At 37.8% G+C, this 26,344-nt stretch overlaps 1 protein-coding gene and 1 long non-coding RNA gene across 4 annotated transcripts in view; one reads left to right on the forward strand and one right to left on the reverse strand.

The window, feature by feature from the left end:
- LOC141423379 (uncharacterized) overlaps positions 1 to 26,344 on the reverse strand; it is a 56,909-nt gene that overhangs the window by 7,223 nt on the left and 23,342 nt on the right. For 2 of the 3 annotated variants that reach the window (XR_012448187.1, XR_012448186.1), the window contains exons 2-5: positions 22,751 to 25,632; positions 14,188 to 14,342; positions 7,462 to 7,618; positions 2,497 to 2,578 (exon numbers count right to left, since the gene is read on the reverse strand). This is a non-coding gene — a long non-coding RNA (uncharacterized lncRNA). Of the gene's footprint in view, positions 1 to 2,496; positions 2,579 to 7,461; positions 7,619 to 8,790; positions 14,343 to 22,750; positions 25,633 to 26,344 lie in introns of those variants that run through there. The other variant, XR_012448184.1, reaches the window with a different exon arrangement.
- On the forward strand, positions 525 to 16,752 carry Vnn2 (vanin 2). Its single transcript, XM_020165429.2, has 7 exons — positions 525 to 768; positions 884 to 1,014; positions 4,224 to 4,410; positions 6,855 to 7,143; positions 8,550 to 8,923; positions 9,894 to 10,064; positions 15,493 to 16,752. Exons 1-7 carry the CDS (start codon positions 559 to 561, stop codon positions 15,667 to 15,669), a joined length of 1,539 nt encoding a protein of 512 aa, XP_020021018.2. The 5' UTR covers positions 525 to 558; the 3' UTR covers positions 15,670 to 16,752.

Below are 26,344 nucleotides of genomic sequence, written 5' to 3' on the forward strand. Positions count from 1 at the left end.
AATCTGTGCTTTAGACACTAAGAATGCTGCAGTGAACAAACTAGACCCCAAATCTGCTTATGGAACACATGTTCTTGGTGTTCTTAATTGCAAGTCAGAATGTCAATTTGGGTGAATTTTGTTCTTTATATTTTTTTTGCTGTGCATTCTGCTAGTAGTCAATATTAAAAATTTTCTCCTCTTCTAAAAATAAATATGACAAGTCAATCAACAGAACAAAAAATTAGCTTTTTTTAAATTAAATAAAAGAAACGTTTATTGTGATATGATTTTTTTCATACAAGAGTTAATTTACTCTTCTATTAATAGAAAGAAAGTAGAGTGGTGCTATGTTTGAATTTTTTAAATTTTGATATTAAATCTTATCACTAGTACATGTATTTTAATAATTGCAATACTTTGTGATTGCATTCAATGAACTGTGACATTGTTTTCCTCAAGTGGCAGGCATGATTTGTTTATGAAAAATAGCTGCAGTCATATGTTGCATAAATGTTTTCCCCGTATGAATACTTCCTGAGTGTTACTTTCACTTTCAGAAATCACTCAGCCTCAGCCATGGCCACTTCTCTTCTAACTTCTGTGGCAGGGCTTGCCCTAATTATCCTGCATGTCTGTGCTCTCGATAATTTTATAGCTGCTGTGTATGAACATGCAGTTATATTACCAAATAAAACAGAAATCCCTGTTTCTCAGGAGGAAGCCTTGCTCGTCATGAACAAGAATATAGATATTCTGGAGATAGCAATTAAGCAGGCAGCTCAGCAAGTATTTTTTTATTTCTGCTAATCATAATTTATGGGAGGGGCATAATTTCTGGAAGAGTGTTGAATTGTCTATACTGTACGTGGAAAACAATTTTGATTTGACTACTTTTGAACAGGGTGCTCAAATCATTTTGACTCCAGAAGATGCACTTTATGGATGGAAATTTACCAGGAAAACCATTTTCCCTTACCTAGAGGATGTTCCAGAACCTCAGGTGAACTGGATTCCATGTCAAGACCCCCACAGGTATGTCAACTATCCTAATTGCTTGTGCAAAAGTGCCATAATTTTCTTTCTTTTCTTTACTGTTTTTTTTTTTTCTAGGCAGGGTCTTGCTATGTAGTCCAGGTGCTGTCCTTGAACTCTCCATATCCCTTCCTCAGACTTTTGAGTGCTACTAGTTCAGATACGCCACCACACCCCAGCTAGTGCCATCACTTTCTAAACTGTATGCGTTCACCAAAGCAAAATAGTTAACCCTGAGTTATCATGTATGTGGTGTATTGTTATAGTTATATTTATCTTGGGCATTTGCTATATTTAAAAAAATCATAGTTAGATGTAATTTCCTAATCTTTTGTGATTGAATATCTTTGTGAAATTTGGGGAAATATTCAAACAGAATACTTATTACAGGGAAAGCTAAGAGAAGAGCTCATGGATACAAGCAGTAACTTACTTCATGAAATAGAAGGTGTGTTGTGTTAGGAAACTATTTCAAGGGCTTTGTTAAAGGGACCTTATTTTAACTTCATAGAGTTTGTCTGTCCTGGAGTCTGCCTCTTAGGCAGAAAGCTTTTACTACAAATTTTACAGTGAATCATAAAACATTTTACTTCGAAACTGCATTTCCCTAGGCTCTTAGAGTTAATTTTCCTGGGAAAAGTTTATTTTGAAACCTTATAATATTAATTATTTAGTATGTACGTATATGAGTTTATAAATCACATGGTCTAGTATGACTAGAAGATGATGAGCTTGGGGAAGAGTGCATACTTCTCGACATAGCAATTGATCTCTCTTACCACTCATTCTCTCTCATGTCTCATCTCCTCTCTCATGCTCTCACACTTTTCCTCATTTTTTTTAACCTCAAATTAAATTTACTAAACATTCCTCTGTCATGTTCTTGGTGGAGGATTATGGAAACCACACTTTTTTAGGCACTTCTGATGATTCTGCAGTTATATAAGGATATGGGGAAATGGCTTTTCTTGACTGTAGAGAGGTTGACTACCCTAACAAGAGATAGATTACTGGGTTACAGTAGATGGTTCCTTCTTCCTGTTCTAAGCTGATGCTTTTTATAAGGTTTGTAAGAAACTCTTTTGTGCAGGTGGTTGCTAGATTTCTTGTTAAAAACACATGTTACAAATTTATGGAAGAGTCAAAAGAAAACAACAGCTATAGAAACTTGAGAATGTTGGGGAGGAGATTATTGTTATTATCATGGTACTAGGGTTTGAACTCAGGGCTTCATGCTTTCTAGGCAGGCACTCTACCACTTAAGTCACTCAACCAGCATAGAGACTACTTTTTTCATATGGTTGGTAAACATCTCTTTCATGGCATCAAGAGTAGAAAGAACAAACTTTGACAAAAAAACGGGCTTCTGTCATCACCCAATTGCAGTTCAATGGGAGAAATGAGACTGCATGTTGCAGATACAGGAAGCCCTGAAGGAACAGCAGGTTTGGGGATAGAAATCAGAAGTTCAATTTTGTGCACCTGTAGTTTGTACAGACACCCAGGAGCTTGTGTCCTCCAAGCCGTTACATATACAAGTCTGGCATGATGGGATGAGTTGGATCTGGAGATAGAAAATCAGGAGTCAGCATACAGATGGTTTTTAACATCATGATGAAGCAAATTAGAGAAGAAAACAGGTATAAGGCTTGAGCTCTAGGAAATTCCAGTGTTTAGACCCAAGGGAGATAAGGAGGAGCCAGCAGAGGAGGCAGAGAAGAACCAATAATGAGTAAGAGAATGAGAGGGTGGATGCCTGCAGGGAGCTGAAAGTTGGCAGGAGGAGGGTGTAATTAACTCTGCCAGCTGCTGCAGATAAGTAAGATAAGATAAATTGTGGAATTATTGTTGGCATTGGTAAGTGTTAAGATGATAGAGATGAAAGTTAGTTAGAGTGCTTTAAAGGAAAATGAGGGACAAGGCGACCTGGGGTCAACAAGATGGACAATATGGACAGATCTTTTAAAGAGGTTTTGCTTCAAAGGCGAGCTGGTCACTGAAGCCAATACTTGGAAGGGCATGTGGGGTCAAGAGAGGTTTTTATTTTATTTTATTTTAAATGGTGAGTCAGGGTAGATTAGGGATATTGAGGCATGGGAACTAAGAACCATGAACTAAGGTAAACACTGTATTACTAGGTAATTTGAAGGGTCTGGAGGTGTGGCTTAAGTGGTAGAGTGCTTGCCCAGCAAGCACAAGACCTGAGTTCAAACACCAGTACTGCACCCCTCCAAAAAGTAACTTGTAGTGTCTTACCCCTCTTAGGCTATAGCACTGCTATGCTCTTAACCTTGCTTGGAGCTCTGAATAAGCACAATTGGGTGAATATCTCAAGGAAAATATTTGGCAAAACTCAGAACGAATTTTGTTAAAGGAGAATAGATATTTCCTAACTATAGGCTTTTCTATCCTAAATAAACATCTTCTAGAAGAAAGCACCTGGCAGATTCTCAAGCATATGGCACCTATGTCAATTCAGGGACTTGGTCTCTGAGAATCTCAAATTTATCAGTTCCAAGAACATAAGATTCAGTTAGAAGAGGGTTGTCACAGCAAGCAGTTAACATGCCAGATAGTGGAAAAGAAGGAGTGCGTGCAGAGATAAGGACCTAAAGGCCCCCTGACTGACTTGAGCCTTATAAGTATGCCTTAGACAAAGGACACTGGGCACTTCTCAGGGTCCACATCTCCAGTCTTTTAGGACATGCTTTGTTTCCTGCCTTGTTTTCCCTTCTGCTTTGCTAAATAAAACTTCCATACACTTCTTACCTAACTCAACTTGTTCTTAATTCTTTTCCATGATGATATCAACGACTTGGTAGGCATTGGTGCCATTAACATGGCACTCTGTGTCACAGTGTGGCACCCCAGGTTGAGTTTAAGGTCTCTGGAAACCTCCCTGTATTTGAACCTATTCTAGTTTGGGTGACAATGGTAGCTACTAGAACCTATTTCGTGCTGCTGGGATGACTCAGTAGAGAAGAGACAAATGATGCAGAAAAAGGAATAATGAATTACTAGAACAATAGATATAGTGTGAAAATATCAAGTTTAAGTATAATCTGTGGCTTTTAAAATATGATCTTTTCTATGAGTAGGTTTTATATTGACTTCAGTTACAATACACTTGTGCTATTGTTATTGTTTCTATACGAAGTGACTTAAATACATTTAAAAAATTGGAATGTCTTCATTAAAATTTGATTTAGATTTGGTCACACACCAGTACAAGTAAGACTCAGCTGCCTGGCTAAGAACAACTCTATCTATATCTTGGTAAATATTGGAGACAAAAAACAATGCAAATCAAATGGATGTCCTCCTAATGGCTATTATCAATACAATACCAATGTGGTGTATGATACAAAGGGAAAGCTGGTGGCACGTTACCATAAGGTAAGAAAGAGAGTCAGTATATAAAATGGAGCCTGATATGAGAATGGGAAATGCTGGGTTTAGGAGTTTGAACTTCATTCCCTATATTATTACTAGAGATTTTTTTCTTTTTGTTTTTAAAGGTTTGATTTTTTCTTTTGCCAGCACTGAAGTTTGAACTCAGGGCCTCATACTTGCTAGGCAGGCATTCTAACTACTTGAGCCACTTGCCAGCCTTACTAGAGATTTTTAAAGAAAATGAGTAATAAGAAGGATGGTAGTTTAGAGAATAATCTGAGAAAAATAGAAACAGATACCTGGTAGATAAATTTAATGGTTCAGGATTCAGATAAAGTTTTTGAGTATATAAAGCAAATAATTTTAATATCATTGCAAAAGGTACTGAGGTGACTGTTATGTGGATACCATTTAATATTGAAATGGTATAAAGATGTTTCAAAGTTGTATGAATTGGCTTTATATGAGTTAATTTCCCATGAAATCACAAAAATACTCTATTTGCTACACCAGTTACTTTAATCACCTACTTGTAGACTTAAGGTCAAACTATCAAAATTTTACATTGAACACTGAATAGAAAAAAAGTAATGTAAACCCTATTCACAGTTTCATATTAGGGTGGGGAGAAAGGCTGGCTTTCTATATGGACATATGATATGTAGGCAGTGTGAGTACCCCTCCCCTATATTCTTTCTAAGCATCCTAAATCTTTTGAGCAGAGAACATATCTCCTGAACGTCTCAGTTACAATATAAACATTAAGAGAAGTGATAGTGAACCAATGGTATTCAGATGATTTTGATCATATGTATTGACTAGAAAAAAACCTAAGTTTATATATTGATATAATAAATGTCAATATTTATTTGTATATTTATAAAGTATAAAAAACTTTTTTCATAATTTTGTGGATTTTGAAAAATTTTTTCATATGTAGTCAAAATTTCATATATAATTAATCTTCTGTTTTCTTCTCAAAATTTATCTCATATGTCACCTCTTCCATTTTCTTGTTTGGGAGACTGTTTGAATGATTAGTGTTAGCTTTCTTTTTTTTTTTTTTCTTTTATTATTCATATGTGCATACAAGGCTTGGGTCATTTCTCCCCCCTGCCCCCACCCCCTCCCTTACCACCCACTCCGCCCCCTCCCTCTCCCCCCCACCCCCTCAATACCCAGCAGAAACTCTTTTGCCCTTATTTCTAATTTTGTTGTAGAGAGAGTATAAGCAATAATAGGAAGGAACAAGGGTTTTTGCTGGTTGAGATAAGGATAGCTATACAGGGCATTGACTCACATTGATTTCCTGTGCGTGGGTGTTACCTTCTAGGTTAATTCTTTTTGATCTAACCTTTTCTCTAGTTCCTGTTCCCCTTTTCCTATTGGCCTCAGTTGCTTTTAAGGTATCTGCTTTAGTTTCTCTGCGTTAAGGTATTAGCTTTCAATGCAGTTTAATTCCAGAATCTGTTTAAACTATCCTTCCATTCTGCAAATGCTGATTTAGTTAACAGTGGTTGCGTAGTTGGTGAATTCACTTAACCAAGTAAAATGCCAGTACACTGAACGTAGACAAGCATGTGATGGGCCTATAAGTCATCCTAAGTTGAGATGCACTTACTCTCTTCTCAGGCATCTTGCGGAACAATTCATGACCTATGACCTCTGATGTATGGGTCTAATAGAAGTACTGTTGTTGGGTTTTTTGGGGTTTTTTTTTTTTTTTGAGATTTTTTTGTGATTCTCCTGCCTTAACTTCCTAGTGACTGCTATTACAGATGCACAACACCTGGCCCAGCCTTGATCAATTTTTAAAATACTAGTAAAGTTCAGTTTCTTAATTTTTTTAATAGAACGTACATTTAGAGAGGTCTTAATGGTCTCAACCTCAAAGCTTAGCATTCCTTAAATCATAGAGTATTTTATTAACTGTTGATCTGATTACCATATTAGACTAGGTTAGTTTTTTGAGTTGACTTGGAAGGAATCAGAGAATTAACAGAATATTCCTTTTCAATAGTAATTTTTAAAACCTCAGAGAATTAAACAGAATATTCCTTTTCAATAGTAATTTTAAAAGCTGGATAAGAGTCCCTGAGATAACTTTGGATGGAATATTATGAAGAGAGAAGTGACATCCTTCATGGGACTCAAAGATATTTACTCTGTGTCTATTTTGTTTCTGGGTATCAGGAATTCCAAAGAGTAATGCAGCTTTTAAGTAGCTTATAGTGTTTGGGGTTTCTGCGGAGATATTTGGTGAGAGAGAGAGAGAGGAGATGCCTCTGGACATATGTTGCTTATTTCCTTGGAAATTTACTCCAATTTCCAGATTCAGGGAAATTTCCTGCTGTAACCATATATCTTTTATTGATTTTTGTTATCAATATCAATTATCTCTTCAATAAGCAAGCCTTTAATATTTTGATTTTATATATTTATTATAGTATCACCTCTACATGGAGCCTCAGTTTGATACCCCTGGAAAACCAGAATTGGTAACTTTCAATACCACATTTGGGATGTTCGGCATTTTCACGTGCTTTGATATACTGTTCCATGATCCTGCTATTACCCTAGTGAAAGATTTCCACGTGGACACCATATTGTTTCCTGCAGCTTGGATGAATGTTTTGCCCCTTTTGACAGCTATTGAATTCCATTCAGCTTGGGCAATGGGAATGGGAGTTAATCTTCTTGCAGCCAACATACATCATCCCAGACTAAATATGACAGGTAATTCATGATCCAGTGAAGGTTGCAGCATTTGCCTCCAAATACAGAGAAATGAATGCCTCAGATATCATCATAACTTTTTATTTGTTTTTGTTTTTTGGTGGTACTTGGGTTTTATCTCAGGCCTTCACACTTGCTAAACAGGTGCTCTGCCACTTGAGCCACTTTGCCAGCCCTGATCTTAACCTTTGCTTTTTGTTGAAACTTTTTACTGTTTGTTATCTTTTCACCAAAAAAAAAAAAAAAGAAAGAAAGAAAGAAAAGAAAAAGAAAAGCTAGTGCATGATTATAGAAGTTATGGCCATGCTAAATACTTACATATTTTATTTCATCCACTCATTATGATAACTCTCTGTGATGGATATTAACACCCTAACTTGCAGATTAGAAAACTGAGCACAGAGAGTGTGAGTAACTTTCCAAAGACCAGCCAACAAGTGGACAAGCAGGGACCTGAATAGAAATGTGCTCCAATCTGTCAAAAGGAGAAGATAATGTTATTCAAATGCTGCCATATAACAAATTAAATTAAAGTTAAATGTGGCTTAAACCAACATTTATTGTCTCACAGTTTCTGTTCTTTAGGAATTTGGGAGTGGCTTAAACTAGCTCTCAGGTTACATCAAGCTGTTGACTGGGTAGCAATTATCTGAAGGCTGGTTCTTTTCCAGGATGACAAGCTCCCATGGCTCTAGGCAGGAACTCTCAGTTGCTCAGTGGCTGTTGACAGAAGGCCTTCATTTCTTGGCACTTGCTTCTCCATAGGACTGTATAATGAATATATGCTTATAATATGGGAGCTCCATTCCTCCACAGCAAGTGATGAAAGAAGAGAGAGAAAGAGAGACAGAGACAGAAAGACAGAGACAGAAAGGGAAGGAGAAGGAAGCCTTATTGCAATTTATGGCCAGTTAACACCATCACATCTACCATGCTCAGTTCATTAGAAGTGAGTCACTAGGTCCAGTGGAAGGGAATTGGATCCACTTATTGGGAAGAGGAGTGTTGAAGAATGTTTGGACATATTTGAAAGTCATCACAATGGGAAAGGAGAGAAATTTTGCATCACCTTTTCTCAAACATTAGAAACTTCTGAACACAAAGATTTTTATATTTTGTATTTTTCCAAAATGCTAATAAATAATGCTATTATAGCCACAGTTTATTTGAAATGAGATTATTAAACATCTACTTTAATCCGTTCCAAAAGAGAGTAGAAAGAGTTAGGTGTTTGGTGTAACTGGAAGCCCATATGCCTTCTCATTAGTATGATAAGGTGATACACCCCCAATTCTGATGAAGAAATAGGCAGTAGGGTGTTTGTGTGTGTGTGTGTGTGTGTGTGTGTGTGTGTGTGTGTGTGTCGCTATTGTTGTTATTTAAAAAGACTTGTTTTGCATTCACAGGGAGTGGTATCTATGCACCACATGCTCCCAAAGTGTACCACTATGACATGGAGACACAGATGGGAAAGATCCTCTTTTCAAAGTTGGAGTCACATCCTCATACCTCTCCTGTCTACCCAGTGGCTGTGAATTGGAGTGCCTATGCTACAAGTATCAAACCCTTCCAAGTACAGAAAAAAACTTTTGGAGGCTTTATTTCTCGGGATGTGTTTAACTTCACAGAACTTTTTGAAAATGCAGGAAATCTTACAGTCTGTCAAAAAGAGTTATGTTGTCATTTAAGCTACAGAATATTAAAAAAAGAAGAGAATGAAGTGTATGTTCTGGGAGCTTTTACTGGACTTCACGGCCGAAGGAGAAGAGAGTACTGGCAGGTAATCTTGGCTTAAGTTACTGGGAATGTTTAAGCGCCAATAAATTTCAGGTTAACCTTTCACATTTGTTCCAGGAAACTAAGTGATTTTCCTTGGTGTGACTTCATACATTGACAGAAACACACACACACACACACACACACACACACACACACACACACAGAGGGATTTAACCAAACATGGTATTTGCAATGGGAATTAAACATAATCTAACTTCTTGCCTTGAGAACATTAAAAAAATTAAGCTATGATGACTTTCTATTTGATATTGTGGTGAACTTCAATTAGATTGTTTGTCAACACTCAATATAAACAGATTTATTTTCACTTGTGAAATCAACAAAGAGTAGGAATATCAGCTTTATCTTATTCCTCTTCTAATCAGAGGTCCTAGTCTTATTCCCTTCAAATTCCTTCAAATAAGAAGCATTAAAGATGCAAATTTTTTGTGGTGTGTTGGCTATGAATTTGCATCTTCTTATGCTTCGTACCTCACTGTCATCTCTAAAGAAAAGGACATGGAAAGAGAGGTGAAGAGCAGTGTGGTCAAGGTTTAATTACTCTTCCAAAGTTTGCAAAACTGTTGCCCAAAGACTTATACTTCCTTGGGCTCAGTGCCATCTTCTAACACACCAAAGTAATAGTTTAAATCTAAGTCAAACTGACTTCTTTCTTTCAGTCTACTTGCTATCCAAGAAGTGTGTTGGTTCTCAAGTCACTTGTCATTTCAAGAAAGCAGGCAATTATAAGAAATAAGGTTTGAGCCCCAGAACTGCAAAAAAAAAAAAAAAAGAGACTAAGAGAGTAAAGAAGGAAGGAAGGAAGAAAGGAAGGAAAGAAGGAAAACCAAGTTCTTTAACAGAGAAAGAAAGTTCTGTCTTGTTACACTTAAAAACCAAGTCACCAGCTCTATTATGAATAACAAGATCTAAGACAGTCATTGAATTTTGTCTGCATCTGTTCCACACAGGTATGCACAATGCTGAAGTGCAAAAGTGCTAATTTGACCACTTGTGGACGGCCAATAGAAACTGCTTTGACAAGATTTGAAATGTTCTCCCTCAGTGGTACATTTGGAACAAAATATGTTTTTCCTGAAGTGCTGCTTTCTAAAATTCATCTGTCGCCTGAAAAATTTGAGGTAAGAGGATTTAAAGAGTATATTTCACTGCTCTGTTCTCTGAAGTCTAGTAAAACAGATTAGAGCAGTTTCTGTGGCAACTGTCAGTTAACTTTTGCTGTATAATAAACTTCCTCAAACTTAATGGATTTACAACTTAGAATGTAACACATTTGTAACATGGAAGCAATGCTAGGAATCTCCCTGTATAGCTATCCTTATCTCAACTAGCAAAAATGCTTTGTCTTTCCCATTATTGTTTATATTTGCTCTTCAACAAAACTTGAGATAAGGGCAGAACAGTTTCTGCCTGGAAGAGAGGCGGTAGGGAGGGAGAGGGAGGGAGTGGAGGGGTGTTGGGGAGAAATGGCCCAAACATTGTATGCACATATGAATACATGAAAAAAATATATATACAGGCACCACACTGAAAAAAAAAAAAACTTAATGAATTTAAACAATGACCATTGATTTAGCCCTGATTTTGTGGTTTGGCAGTTTAAGGTATAGCTCAGCTATTTTTCTACTTTGAGATCATTCTGCTGATGTAGGCTGGGCTTGTGTGTTCTACTAGCTAGGAGGATGGTTGAGGTAGACTGGATTGTGATGGACTCACTTAACACAGCTGGGGAATTTGGGGCCATCTTTCCTCATGGTCTCTCTTCTCTCACCAAATGTGGACTTGCTCAATTTTCATTGAATGAGTCCAAGAGCATCAAAAGGAAAAGCCATATCTGGCCAGTTCTTTGCAAGTCTCTGCTTGAACATTTATGAATGCTTTATCAACCACAGCTAGTCATACGACATGTACATTCAAGTTGTAGAGAAATAAATGACTTAGCTCTCTCAGTGGGAACAGCTGTAAAACCATATTGCCAAAAGACTTGGATAAAGTGAGGGGAATTTTGCAGTCATGTTTGCAATTTATAGCAACTAATGATAAAGTGATGACATTTTATTGGAATAACACAATAACATATCTAAAACCTATGAGTTTGAGTCATCAGTCACTGAAGATTTTTAGTTTATAGATTTTTTTTCTTTTGTTACATGAGAAAAACTGAAAATCAGATATTTAGTTCATAAATTATAGTGCTATAGGGAATTAATTCATGAATTAAGCTATTTTCAAGTCAGAATTATAACTGGAGGTTTTTATCTGCTAGCATATGACATGCACACACATACATATGCATACTCATTACTAATTTGGACATTGATGATTTTCTGAATTATGACAAACAGAGACAGGGTTTCCATAACTAGCATGTTATCATTCATGCTCCATAAAAGGAAATTAAAATCTAAGCATCAGGCAACGAAGTCTTCGAAACTGCAAATTGCTGTGGTCACATGTCTGTGTGTATTATCAGACAGAAACATATCCTAATTATAAAGCTACTTAATTCTGTGAAGCTAAGTGTTTAACATACAGTGCAATCTTAGGCTGCAAAACTCAACAGCAGCAATCCTTGGCTGCCATAAAACCTGGGTGAACTCACAAGTAAATTGAGTCAAGAAGAAAAGCTTAGCTATAGAAAATTGTGATCAGATCTCAAATGAGGAGTCTGGAGCTAAAATCTAGTAGTCAAAAGGCAGCTGGAAGGGCTGGAGGCATAGCTCAAATGATAGGCCTTGCCTAGCAAGTACAAAGCCCTGGAGTTCAAGCTCCAGTACTATAAAAAAATAATTTTCTAGGCTGAGGCATTGCTCTTGCTCAAGTGATCTAGTGCTTGCCTAGCAACCACCAGGCTTTTAGTGCAAATCCCAATACCACCCAAAATAAAAAGATACTATTTCTCTTTAGCTGGGCATGATGGCTCACGATTTGAGGTCAAGTTGGGCAAAAAGCAAAAACCCCATTTCACCCATTAGACTGGGCATGGTAGAACATGCCCAGATTATTGGAGGCATAGGTAGGATGATCGTTGTCTGAGGCTGGCCAGGGCAAAAATATGTGACCCTATAAGCAAAAATGGGTCATTTCTCCCCCCTGCCTAGAGTGGGTGGTAAGGGAGGGGGTGGGGGCAAGGGGGAGAAATGACCCAAGCATTGTATGCACATATGAATAATAAAACAATAAAAAAAATCTAAAAAAAAAATAAAGAAAAATAAAGAGACATGACAACGAAATGTCACCAGTTTAAAAAAAAAAAAAAGGGCTGGGGGGCATGGCTCAATTGATAGAGTACCTGCCTAGCAAGCAGGAGGCCCTGAGTTCAAAACCATCAGTACTGCAAAAAACAAAACAAAACAAAAAACCTCAAAAAACAAAAAGGCAGCTGGACTGACAGAAATACGCAGGGATGGAACTGAAAATATTTGAGGTCACTTCGAGGAAGCAAGAGGAGAAAGCAGTGTCACACAGGTAGACTTAGGAAGGCACATGATCAGCTCTAGTGGTACTTAGTATGTAAGCTCTGAGCCAGCTGAGCACACAACCTGGTTTCCTGTGTCCTACTGCGACACTTTCCCAGTTGTGCACTCATAGAAACCTGTCTCTGAGAAGTTTCCCCAAGTAGGACTGAGCGTTAACCTCACTCCATAGCCTCATCAAAGGGAGAACAAAAAAATGCTGGTTTCTAGACCAGATTAAGAGTCCAGAGTCAGAAGTATCATTTCACTATCACTCTGAGCTACACCAGAGTACAATTTTTAACGAAGTTGGATTAAGATAGTTGAGGATTTTGAGAGTAAACAAAGGGGTCTCCTTTGTTTGTTTTAACATGTTCATCTCAAGTGGTTTCAAACAGTAGGGAGCAATTAGAGAAAGGTGCAGTAGAGAAAGCATTTAAGTGCTGAACTCCTAGTATTTGTAGGTTTCGATTCTCTGGAAGCCATGCTGTCTCCCAGCTCTGGGTCCTTATTCTTGGGCGGTGGAAGGAAGGAGGGGAGGAAGTGATGGCACCTATCCTTTAAATCAGGCACTTATGGTATAATTACCATCTGAGTCTTGTCTCACCTGCTCCAATTCATTTCCAGAAAGAAGAAATGAGATCTAGAGTATACCAGACCAAAAGTATACAAAAAAGCAGCTTGGCAGGCAAGGTCTTTGAGATAGCAATTCCTTAGAGGGAGCATCATAGTCAGGGTGCTGTAGGCTTTCATTTTATAAGTGTAGATTTAAAATGTCATGATTTTCTCTGAGTTCTTCAGGTTCTAAGGGATAAATACTAACTAAGCCCATAGGATGGGTGAAAGAGAGCACAACTAATTATTTTTGAAAATAGATTCACTTACTTGGAGAACAATGAATTGTCATCTCAAGAAAGCTCCCCATGAGCAAGTCATCCTGGGAATCCAAACTATGGACTATCAGACCATTTGATTCGTGAGCACAGAATTCAGAAGGGGTTGAGTGTTTATGGAAAGAAATCTAGAGAGCCATGGCAGCCTGAAGCAGTATCTTCCTTCATTAGGGCTGTGATTTAAAGACCATAAGGTCTAAAGACCTTGAAAACAGCCAAATAAATGCTAACTGACTCTTAGTTCTTTTCTTTTAGTGACATTGTAGAGCACGGTCCTTTGATTAACATATTATTTCTAAAAAAGGCGAGTATTTTATATCAGTCATACTCACATGTCTTCTTGAATATTCCCCCTCCTCCATTCCAGTTGCTCAGTGAACATTTACCCAATGTCTTAAAGGATCACTCTTGCAGAAAATTTAACACACTTACTGAGTGTTGAAATTCTACCCATTCTACCCCACCCCCACTAGTTTTATTCTAAGAGGATGGAATGTTACTCCCTGTGCCCACAAATGTCAAAACACCTTGCTCTAGCACCTTAGGCAACTCTGTCTTATTACCAGAAGCACGAGCTGAGTCAGGACTCAGCCACCAACTAGTTATATAACCTTGGGAAAGTCTCTTAATCTCTGAATTCCATAATTATAGGAGGGAATGCCTTCCTCACTGATTATGACAGTGCCCATGAAGGCACTTGGTGAACAGTGAAGCACAGTAATTATCTTCTAGGATGTGTGGTGACTTTCTTCTTCCAGTTATAAAGTAACTCTCTTCTCAGTTTCCAGTTTCTTCCCTGGGCAGGCTTTCTCTTAACTGATGGGTTTGTTTTCTTTCATTCTTATCAGTCTATTGTCTATTCTTGTTTTCTCCAATTCTTGTTCAATTATACTTACTACCTCCTTTTGGAGAATCCACTGTACCTTCCACAGAGCTGGTCATTCATGGCTTTCACAATATGATCCCCACATTCCTCAGTTTCTGGGGTGGTATCTTCTTCCTGAATCTTCAGCTCTAGCCAGTGGTGGACTGTAAGTGCTAGCAACTTGTTCTATAAGGAAGAAAAGGAAAAAGTCCTGATTTGTGGCACTTGCCAATTTTCATGGTATAAATATTCCCACATGATCAATTTTAAGAATGGTTGGTGCTGTGGTTTGGATAAGTGCCCCCCAAAAGTCCATGTGTTAAAGCCTTGGTTGCCATGTTGGCACTATTGGGAGGTGGGGAAGCTTTAGTAGGTGGGATCTAGTGGGAGGTCCTTAGATCACTATGGGTGTGCCCTTGAAGGGGATTGTGCGGTCCTGGCCTCTTCCTTTTTGATCCCTGTCTTACGATGTGTGAGCACTTTGGCTCCACCATGCACTCTGCTGTGGTGTGCTACCTCATCAGAGGCCTAAAGCAATGATTGCCTCCCCCCATCTTGGGCTGGAACCTCCCAAACTGTGAGCCAAAGTAAACCTTTTCTCACTGTTAGTTAATTATCTCAGGCATTTCATTACAGTAATGGTCAGCTAACACAGCTGGATTAACAACTACTCATCAAAGTTTTTGGGAATTTAATAATCTATTCTTGTGAGTCTATACCCCAGTGGTTCAGTCACACCTCTTGGCTCTAACATAGAGTGGGAAAAAAAATGTTTCCTGAACCTGTCACACTGGCTTTGTCCCATAATGAGACGTTGCTGCTTAGATTTCCAGTTCCCATACTGTCTCTGCCATATAGTCCCAGGAAGAAATTCTTAACTTCTCATTCTTTTCTGAGGTTGTGTCCCACTGTGGAAAGCAGACAAGTCTAGCTTTTTCTTCTGAGACCTCCTGAACATTTATCTGCTTTCCTGTCTAACATATGTATTTCTATGTTGAGAACGTGCAGCACTAACCACTAACCACTAACTTTTAAAGTTCTTGAGGGATAAGTGGTATGCATGCTTCTCTAGTTCCTGTATACTTCTTTAGCTTGTGCATAATTGGACCCAATGAATCGATGCTGTTGATGAATGGTTACATTCAGTTGTTGTAACTCAAATGTTGAGTCTTCATTACATGTAAAACAGCTGCCCTTTTCCATTCCGCCTGTTCTTCCCTTCCCAAAAAGGAATGACCCAATCAACTACTGTATCTAGGATGGTTTCACAATCATTAGCATGCTTGCAATGTGTATTTTAACAAAGCTGACTGTACTGTTCTCACTTTTTCTTTAGGTGCTAAAAGATGGACGTTTGGTAAACAAGAATGGGTCATCTGGGCCTATTCTAACAGTGTCACTATTTGGGAGATGGTATAAAAAGGATTCATTTTACCATTCAGGTGCATCCAGAAACTCAGCAATAACTTACTTGCTAATATCCACATCATTAATGATTTGCAAACTACTGTAATGACGTAAGATATCTTTTTATCATTTTTGCATTATATATTTTGCTAAATTTGCTTATCAGGTTCCCAAGTTTACTAAAAAGCTTTAAAGGGCATAAGTTAGGTGCTGGTGGTTCACACCTGTAATCTTAGCATGGGAGGAGCAAAGCTCAAGACCAGCTTGGGCAGATATTTCTTAAGATCCCATCTCTAAAATAACAGAACAAAATGGACTGGAGGTTTGGCTCAAGTGGTAAAGCACTTGCTTTGCAAGCGTGAAGCCCTGAGTTCAAATCCCAGTCCCACCAAAACAAACAAACGAAAAAAGAAACCAAAGCAAAAAAGTTTAAAGGATTTTTCCTAAATTCTTTCTTCCTGTAAGGATTATTTTAAAGTACTGTGGTAATTTTTTTAACCTTTTTTTGGCTACTCCAAAATGTTGCAGTGTAGGGTAGTGAGAAGAGCTCGCATGTTTGGGTGAGAAAAAAGATCAAACCCAATTTCAGCCTCATTTTCTATGGGAATTCATGGGTGCTAGTGTGTGAGACAGAGCAGCGTAGAGTTTCAAGGTCAATGTAAACATATTTGTGCCCTTGGTGAGAGCAGCAATGATAAGAATTGAGAGATTATTTAAGTGTTTTTCAAGGCAGACTTGAATTCCAGATTCTCCCGCCTCCACCTCCGGAGTGCTAGGATTATAGGCATGCTGGGTCACACCCGGCTGTTGCTAATGTCAGCAGTGAAAGTTATCTTGCAAAGTGCTAGAAGAAATGATAGCTATTTCAAGTACATATCAAAGGGAATCTGGCCCCAGGCATTCATAGTCCCAGCTGTCTCACTGAAGAATAAGGTTTAATAGGCACAAATCCTGTAACACAAAGGTCATGATGGTTAATGGTGTATTTCAACATTGGGTGGCTTACTTTTTTTCAAAATATATGTTCCACGCTGCTTGAAATATCCTAGTATACTTGTTACTGATCATTTAATATAGATATTCTTAAAATTAAAAAAAAAGACTTTGAAATTTCAGATGTTTTGTCTGATTTTATATCTCCCAAATGACTTTTAAATTAAATATTTTTACATTAAAAATCACAACTGAAGCATTTGTGTTTTGTCTTTATATGTTGTTATAAATCTTCATATGATTCAATATGGATATGGTATTAAAATGCACTAAAAACTAAGATTACTTTGTAATTTAGTGGTTGTTATTAAGAGAGGGGATAGGAAGCTAATATTTTGTGTTTAATTTTGAGAAGAGCTTTTTGTTCTCTGTGTTCATTATAGAGACATCAAAGATGGTCATTTTAAGGCTACAGTGAATATACAACTTTGTATAGAGTCCAGATCACATAGTCATCAAAATCTTGTCCATTTGTAAAATATGGAACACTTCAGATTTGCCAGGTTTTGCTTGAGGAAGTCAGATGTTGTACAATGGTTTTGCTGTGTTGTTGTGGCTCTTGAGCAATGATGTTTCACTTCTGGAAGGTCACATGTTAATAGGAAGTCAACAACTGACTTTAATAAGATGCAAACAAAGAGCTCCTCAGAGTCTATGCTGTGGTTCTTCCCCTGATGCAAGTTCAGAGCTTTCACAAGGGCATCAGCTCATTCCAAAACAAAAGCACCAAGTCCCAAGGAAAATGAAGAGGACCTGTGCTCACTCCACAACATCCACAGTGATTAATACTTCATACTTTATCAAATAACCCAGGCAGTTTCATGTGGCCTTAATTCAGGGAGATGTCTATGAAGAAGCAGTCCTTCAGTTTCTAAAGAGTCTATTGTCGCAGTCCAGTTTCTTTGATACTGTTTGTGTTTCACTTTACAGTTTAGGGTCAGTCTAAGAGTGGTGGTTCACATCTGTAATCCCAGACACTTGGGAGGCAAAGGCAGAAGGATTCCAAGTTTGAGGCCAGCCCAGACAAAGGCAGTGAGATTCTGTCTCAGAAGCAACTAATGAACAGGGCTGGGGGCATAGCTTAAGTGGAAAAGCACTTGCCTAGCATGTGTAAGGCCCTGAGCTCCATTTCTAGTAACACACACACACACACAAAAAAAAAAGAAAGAAAGAAAAAGAAAATAGTTCTATCAGTTTTTGAATCACCTGTGGTTCTGAAGGTTATACAAAAATATCTTCTATTTGGCTTTCACTGGGCTATTTTACCCAAATGCTCTTTTTTTTCCTTTTTCTTTCCTTCCCCCGAATTGACATCTCCCAGGTGAGTTCACTTGGAAGCTCCTGAGCCCCACAGGCATCCACTATTCTTGGGGTGCTATGAGCTCTCCAACTTCTTTGAGTTTGCCCAGTCAGAAGCCTGCAATATGACTTCCCCACTTACAAACCCTGGGCCACAATACCATGTCCTCAGGGGCAGCATAATTTCAGGCTCTGCTCACTCTGCCTTTGTTGTTTTGTTCCTGTAGTGTTTATTGACTGCCTACTGTGTCCCAAGCCCTGGCACTGGAATGGTGGTCTATGCATTCTTTTTATTTATTCAATTAATTTTAAAATTATTATTGTTGAGCTAGGTAGGGGTACATTGTAGCATTTACAAAGGTTCTTATACTGTATCAAATAAATCATCTCTTTGTGTTCTTCACCACTCAGTGACATTGCCTCTATGAGAGGATCTATGCCCTTGGTTTCTGTGACACACTCAGAGCCTGCTTTGCAGTGACCACTGCCCCTACTTTCTATGTTTTATGGCTCTTTGAATTTTTGTAAATTTATTCTTCTACACAGGTGATTCCTGGTGGCATCCTTTCTGTTTGACCTGTTTTCTAAATTCTATCTATTTTGATCATGTCTCCAAAATATTCTATAGCTAATAATGTTATAAAGGAAATTTGAGGGCTGGGGATGTAACACAGTGATTCAGTGCTTGATTAGCATGCACAAGGCCCTGGGTTTGATCCCCAAGAACTGCAAGTTAAAAAAAAAAAAGAAATGTGAAGGCAGACACCTGTTTAATAAATGTTGTTAAACACACACACACACACACACACAACACACATACACCCCTACTTTATTTATTTTTTGATGTACTAAGGATTTGAACTGAGGGTCTTGGCATTCTAGGCAAGTGCTTTACCCCTGAGCTACATCCCCTGCCTCCAAACAGCTACTTCTAAGGAAGGTAACAGAGAAGACATTCAGGTATAGTATTCTGGACAACTGTGAAGAGGATTTCTTGAGTACATAACAGAGGGAGACAGGAAGTACTTGGGATGAGAAAGAAGGTATTTAAATGATTTCTTGGAGAGTTCCTAGGCCACTGTAAGAATGAAAAATAATGGTCATGAACTTGTAAAAGTTGATAATACCAATATAAAATCGTTCTTGTCAGACCCAAACAAAATTAGAGCCAAGAAGTTATGAAAGGAGAGACTTCATGCCTGCCTGTCTGACATAGCACTTTCTCAAGGCCTAAGAGAAATTCTTCCACAGTCTACATACATCCCAGGCTTTGCACACCTTAAAATTTATGAGCAGATTTCTATAACAAAGTTTATCTTTAACATTCAAGACTGCAATGGGTCAGACAAGATGCTATGGACAGTATTTGCCCAGCAATACCACCTCTACCAATGAGCTGAAGTCAACTCTTGCCTGTGTCTCCAAGACTAATGAAATTTGTGTGCAATCAGCTTACATAAATTTCTGCCTTTTTGACTTTAAAAACTTCCCCTTGCACCAAAGTAAACTCACAGTGAGGATACATCAAGAAATCCCCTTGTTTTTTTTTTTTTTCAAACACTTTATTTTTTTTTTTCATTTTTCTTTTATTATTCATATGTGCATACAAGGCAAGAAATCCCCTTGAACATTGACTTAGGAGTTAATAAAAGACAGGACTATAAAATTGATACAGTGTGGGTTGGGGGTACCTATGGGAGGAGGGAGTGTGAACAAAGGAGATTAAAGTGAGGGAATGTGGTTGATGTACTTCATATACTTATATGAAACTGAACAATGAAACTTCTTGCAATTGCTTGAAGTGGGTGGGAAGTGGGTGGAGGAAGAGAGATGGTAGGAGCAATCTAACTAATGTACAATATTTGGAATTGTCACAATGATTTCCTTCTGTACAATAAATATATCCTAATAATAAGAAAAAACAATTTTCCCTTGCCTTGACCTCCTTGAATATGCCCATAGCTATTACAGTACTCATCTTCCCTTTTCAGTACTCTGATATTCCCAAATAAATGCCACTGCTCTTTGAGAATCTCTGTTGACAAACTGAGTGGTTTCAATTTACCTATCTTCAAGAATCTTGTGGCATTTCATTTTACGCAAATATGGATTGAACAATCCTGGTGACAGTTTTCATCAGTTACAAGTTTTAAGTCCTTGTCTCTTGAACCTTTTTATTTTGCTTTTCAGAAGTTAATTTCCTCTTAAAATGCTGTAAGGTGTAAGGTTTCAATGTGATGCATTTTGGATAAAAGAGCACATTGGCTGGTCATTTTATATGATTTTAACTTACACATTTTTTAACTCTGCAAATATTTGTACATTTTCATAAAATTTAGACACACAGTTCCACATACTTTTAGTCACAGATATATATAAAGCACTAAATGTACTGAAGTCACTTAATATAATGGCTGTTTGTTTAACCACAGTTATAAGGTGATCATTTAAAAGATTTTGGTATATGCACATATTTAAATGAATAATGAAATTTGATTGAGTTAAGATTCAGTTTTCTGACAAAATCTGCAGAAAACGTAAGTAATTATCTGGATAAAATACAAAATGTTTCCTTTATGCCATGGTATTTTCAAAGAACAAATGTTACTAAGAGCAGAACAGTATTCTTAAGATAGTATTCTGACATAGAGAATCAGGTGCCAGTTCTAAAACAGTGCATTAACTCTTGACCTTAGGAAATCCTTTAGACAACCTTTTAATCAGAGTCAATTTAATCACATACATGAACCTTTTATAAGCTCCATTTTTTATATTCTCCATAAGACCTACCCATACTTTTATGAACTTTTTGAGTTTTTTAGTTTTTATCCTATTCTTTTTTTCATTTTGGAACAGTCCTTTAGGACAAAACTTACTTTTCAAAATCGTTCCTCATTGAAAAGCATTTTCTTTTCCCTTTAACTTTTCGTATTTGCTGACTTTCTTAAAAATAAAATAAATACTTTTAGTAACCTTATATTTCAATGAAGACCCAGGAAGAAAAGGAATCTTAAATTGTTACTCTATGCAAAAACAATTTACAAAACCACATTTGTTAAGAGATCCATATATTGTAAAAGAGTTGAATCCAAATTATATTTATGACAGAATGAAACAGATTAAGACCCTTTGTTTAAATAATCAAACTTTAAGATCCCTTTTGCAAGTCCCCACTTAAACAGTTATAGCAGAACTTTGAGTACAAAATAATACCTTTTTCATTTGAGTCCAGAGTCTGAAAGCTAATTCCGGAATGCCTGCATTTTAGTTAGACCTGGCTGAGATAAGAACCTTGGTAGAATAATTTTTTTTAAAGTAGTGGCAGCAGAGGTGAGAGTGGGGGAAATGACAAAGGAAACAGCTCTTTATTAACTGCAGAATAAGAGTCATCCTAAAGAAGTTCACACACATATACACAAAAAAGTTTTAAATTAGGCATAATGAGACTGAAGTGCACATAAAATGAGCTTAAAAATGAGCTGAAAATAAAGGAAAGAAAAATGAAAGATAGGTACAGTTAGCTAGTCTTTTTAAAATTTTTTTTGAATTTGAGGAGCAAATGAAGTTTTTCCCCAATTCTTGATAGAGTAATACATAAAAATAATACAAGAATTACATCAATTTAGAATACCCTCAGATAAGCCTTTAAGCAATAGTTTAATTACAGTTTTCCCTGGGAAATAATAAGATGGAATGAGGGTTTTTTATTTTTATGCAATACACAACAGATCGCCTTAAACCTCCTAGGATTTTTAAAAAACTTCTTATCTGTCCCTGAAGGGTTCTGGGTCAGTGCCCTCACCCTTCATTCCCCTGTGGGCAAAAAAGGATAAATAGGGGCAGAGCGATTAGCCTAGAGGGACAGGTGGCTTGCAGAGCACAGCACAGTGCAGTCCAAACACACACCCCATACCTGCCAGCCTAACCCCATCATGGCAGAGTTGGCGGCTGTACAGTTGGGCACTGGAGGAGGTATGGTGTCCCTGCCATTCATGCAGTGGTAGTAGTGCCAGCAGCATTTCCCTGCCCTCCCTCAGAGTCTAGAAAGATTGTGTGGACTGGCAAGATTTCTCAAAGGGTGTGGAATAGAAAGATGGAATGGAAAATCTTGTTAAACATGATACACAAATACAAAACACAGAACAAACAGGTATTTCCTTTTCTCTTTTATTTGGTCTCCAAGAGCCTGAAGGCAGTAGAACCTATTTAAGGACCTCTCCCAAACTAGGGAGTGCTTGCTCTAATGTTAATAGGATGTCATGAAAACTTTTGCATAAATCCTCTTGGCCCCTCAAGAAAAAGGAAGCCTGTACACCAAGGATGGATAGGTACCAGTGGGAGACATTTCCTTATTTCCTTAGAGGAGCAGTGGGTGTTTTTGATAGCCTGGGAAACTTTAATTGATAGCAGAATGGACAAGTGGGAGACTTGTGAAAGGCTTGGATGCTAACCAGCACACACACACACACACACACACACACACACACACACACACACACACACACACACACGCCTGAAGAGAGCAATCAAGCCATACTGGGTTCCTCTGGGGCAGAAGGTGGAATGGCAAAAGTCTTTCCAAGAGGCAAGAGTAGTAGGGCAGAGTAGGAGGTTTTATTCATATGTGCATACAATGTTTGGGTCATTTCTACCCCCTTCCCCCTGACCCCTCCCATACCTCCCCACTACCTCCTCCCTCTCCCCCCCTACCCCCTTGCTACCAGGCAGAAACTATTTTGCCCTTATCTCTAATTTTGTTGAAGAGAGAGTATAAGGAATAATAGGAAGGACCAAGGGTTTTGCTGGTTGAGATAAGGATAGCTATACAGGGAGTTGACTTGCATTGCTTTCCTGTGCATGTGTGTTACCTTCTAAATAATTCTTCTTGAACTAACCTTTTCTTTTTAATGCAACCCAGCGATGAGTCAGAAGGGACTGAGGCAGTTTGATCCATGGTGGGCAGTGGGTAAAACAGCAGGATGATGCTCCCAAGTCAGCCTGGGCAAAAAACATAGTTGGACCCTATCTCAAAACAAGCAAGGTATAGTTGTTTACATTTGTAATTCCAGCTACATAGGGAGCAAAGGCAGGGGAATTGCAGTTTGAGACCAGCCTCAGCAAAGTTAGCACAAGACCCTAACTGCAAAACAAACTAAAAGCCAAAGGGGTGAGGATATAGGTCAAGTGGGAGGGCAAAAGACAAATGTGAGGTCTTGAGTCTAACTCCTATGCCATATTTTGATTTGTTTACCATTAAACTGGGCCTCTTTTTTCATTTTTTATTATTGTTGTGCTGGGGGTACATTGAAATATTTACAAAAGTTCTTACAATATATCATGGTTGAACTTACCCCATCCATCATTCTCCTTTATCCATCATACCCCCTTTCCTGACATAGTTTCAACAGGTCTCATTTTTCCATTTTCTTCCACATCCTCCCCCTCCCACTGGTACCAGCCCCCCAGGCAGGACCTGTTTTGCCTTCCTGTTCTCCATTTTTGTAAAAAAAAAAGACATTTTATTTTTGTTTAAGATAGCTATACAGAGTGTTTCATTGTGACATATCCTTGTATATATATATTATAACCCAAATTGGTTCATCTCCCAATCTATTTTTCTTCTTTCTACCTTAGTCCCCTTCTTATGGTGATGTCAACAGGTTTAAAAATTCTATATTCACTCTTGTATAGGAAGTACATCAACCATATTCACCTTCTTAACTTTCTTCTTTTACCCTTCCTTTCTCATATGTAACCTCCCCTTAGCATGACCTGTTTTCCATAATATTGCTTTTATTTGTATTAGGTCTGTATTCTACATATGAGAGAAAACATATAGCCTTTGGCTTTCTGAACCTGGCTAACTTCATTTACAATGATGATCTCCAGTTCCATCCATTTACCTGCAAATGACAAAATTTCATTCTTCTTTATGGCTGAATAAAATTCCTTTGTATATAAATACATTTTCTTAATCCATTCATCAATGGTGGTTCATCTTGACTGTTTCCATAGCTTAGCTATTGTGAATAGTGCTGCAATAAACATGGGTGTGCAGGTGCCTTTACTGTGTAACCTGACGTACATTCCTTCAGGTTTATCCCTAAGGGTAGAATTGCTGGATCTACTTTTAGTTTTTGAGGAGTCGCCATACTGTTTTCCATAGTGGTTGTGCATCCTCTACAACATTTGTTGCTCTTTGTGTTCTTGACCGTAGCCATTCTAATAGGAGTGAGGTGGAATCTTAATGTGGTTTTGATTTGCATTTTTTTATGGCCAGGGATGTTGAGCATTTTTCATGTGTTTTTTTGGCCATTTGGACTTCTTCCTTTGGAAAAGCTCTGCTCTGGGCATTTGCTCATTTCTTTATTTTTGACTTTTTGGGAGTATAGTTTTTTGAGCTTCCTGTATATTCTGGTTATTAATCCCTTGTCAGATGTATAGCTGGCAATGATTTTCTCCCATTTTGTGGGCTGTCTCTGCAATCTGATAACCATTTCTTCTACCAAATGAAGTATTTTAGTTTCATGTAGTACCATTTGTTAATCCTTTCTCTTAGTTGTTGAACCATTTGAGTTCTATTGCTGGTGGAAATGCTCAAGTGGTAAGAGTGCCTGCATAGCAAGTGTGAGGCCCTGAGTTCAAGCCCCAGTGCCACCAAAAAAAAAGAAATATTTAGGAAGTCCTTGCCTATGCCAATTAATTCCAGTGTATTCCCTTCTCTTTCTTGCACTAGCTTAATCCACTTTGAGTTGATACTTGTACTGGATGAAAGACATGGATCTAGTTTCAGTTTTCTGCATGTAGATATTCAGTTTTCTGAACGGTATTTGTTGAAAAGGCTGTCCTTTCTTCATATATGTTTTTGGTGTCTTTGTAAAAAATCAGTTGGGTATAGCTGCATGGATTCATATCTGGGTCTTCTTTTTTGTTCCACTGATCTTCGTGTCTGTTTGTGTGCTGGTACCACACATTCTTTTTTCTACTATGACTTTATAATATAGTTTGAAGTTGGGTATTGTGGTACCTGCACAATTGAGCGTTGCTCTTTTTTGCTCAGTATTGCCTTCGCTATTCACAGTCTTTTGTGCTTCCAAAGGAACTTTGGGGTTAATTTTTCAATCTGTGTGATGAATGTCATTGGAATTTTGATGGAGATTGCATTGAACATGTAGTTTTTTTTCTGGTAATATAGCCATTTTCACAACATTGATTCTGCCAATCCATGAACATGGGAGAGCTTTCCATTTTCTGTAGTCCTCTTTGATTTTTTTTTCAGTGGTTTATAGTTTTCATTGTAGAGGTCATTCACATCCTTTGTTAAGTTTATTCCTAGGTATTTGGTTATTTTGAGGCTATTGTAAATGGAATTATTTTCCTATATTCTTTCTCAGTCTGTTCATTCTTGGTGTATAGTAAGGCAACTGATTTTTATAAATTGATTTTGTATCCTGCTATTTTCCTGAAGGTGTTTATGATGTCTAGGAGTTCTTTTGGTGGAGTTTTTTAGGTCTTTTAAGTATAAGATCATATCATCTGCAAGTCAGGATAGTTTGACTTCTTCCTTTCCTATTTGTATTCCTTTTATTTCTTCTTCCTCTCTTATTGTTCTGGCCAGGAATTCCAAGTTTATGTTGAATAAGAGTGGAGAGAGTGCACACCCTTTTCTCGCTCCTGACTTTAGAGTCAAGAGTATATGGTTTCATAAACTGGGTTTCTTGAAGACACAGATCATATTTGCTCTTCTTTGATGTATTTCTAATGTATAGGTCAGTTCCTGGAACAAAGGTGCAGAATGAACTGAGAAAATTACTAAGAACAGAGGAGTAGGTAGCTCTGAATTGGGCTCTATATCTCTGTATTTGGGACACAATAGTTCTATAGACCCTACAAAATGAAGTGGAATTCTTTCATTGTCCAGATAACATCTCCACCTCCCAAGTAGTTGGGATTTCAGGTGTGAACCAACCACACCCAGGTATAAAATATACTCTTGACATAAAAATGGAAGCAGGAAGCATGTGATTGGAGAACAGTTGTGCGCTCCATTCTTCCGCTCAACTCTTAGCTCACACTTCATGGTTAGAAGCTTATTCTAAATATCTCACTGACTTGAGTTGACTATATTAACACACACATGGACTCAGAATAGCACACATATGTATTTTCTGTGCTGGGAATCAAGCCCAAAGCCTCATACATGCTAGGCAAGTACTCTACCACTGAGCTGCATTCCCAGCCCCACATCTCACTGATTTGAAAGGAAATCAGATATATTAGAAAAGTTGATCAAGTAAGAGTATAAAAAAATTAAGTGGAAGAATAAAAAGTCTAAGAAGGAAGAAAAAAAGTGTACGTGAAATACGTCAGGGAGCCTAAAGATCTCCAGAAATGCAAGCTGTTCTGCTTCACGGCATTGATTCTCCTGGAAAGAGAAAGTCAAGTGATTGAGGGAGTCAACCAGGCATGACACTGAGAGACTGCCTGCA

This window comes from Castor canadensis, chromosome 1 (genome assembly GCF_047511655.1).
Source record: "Castor canadensis chromosome 1, mCasCan1.hap1v2, whole genome shotgun sequence".
Taxonomy (NCBI): Eukaryota; Metazoa; Chordata; class Mammalia; order Rodentia; family Castoridae; genus Castor; species Castor canadensis.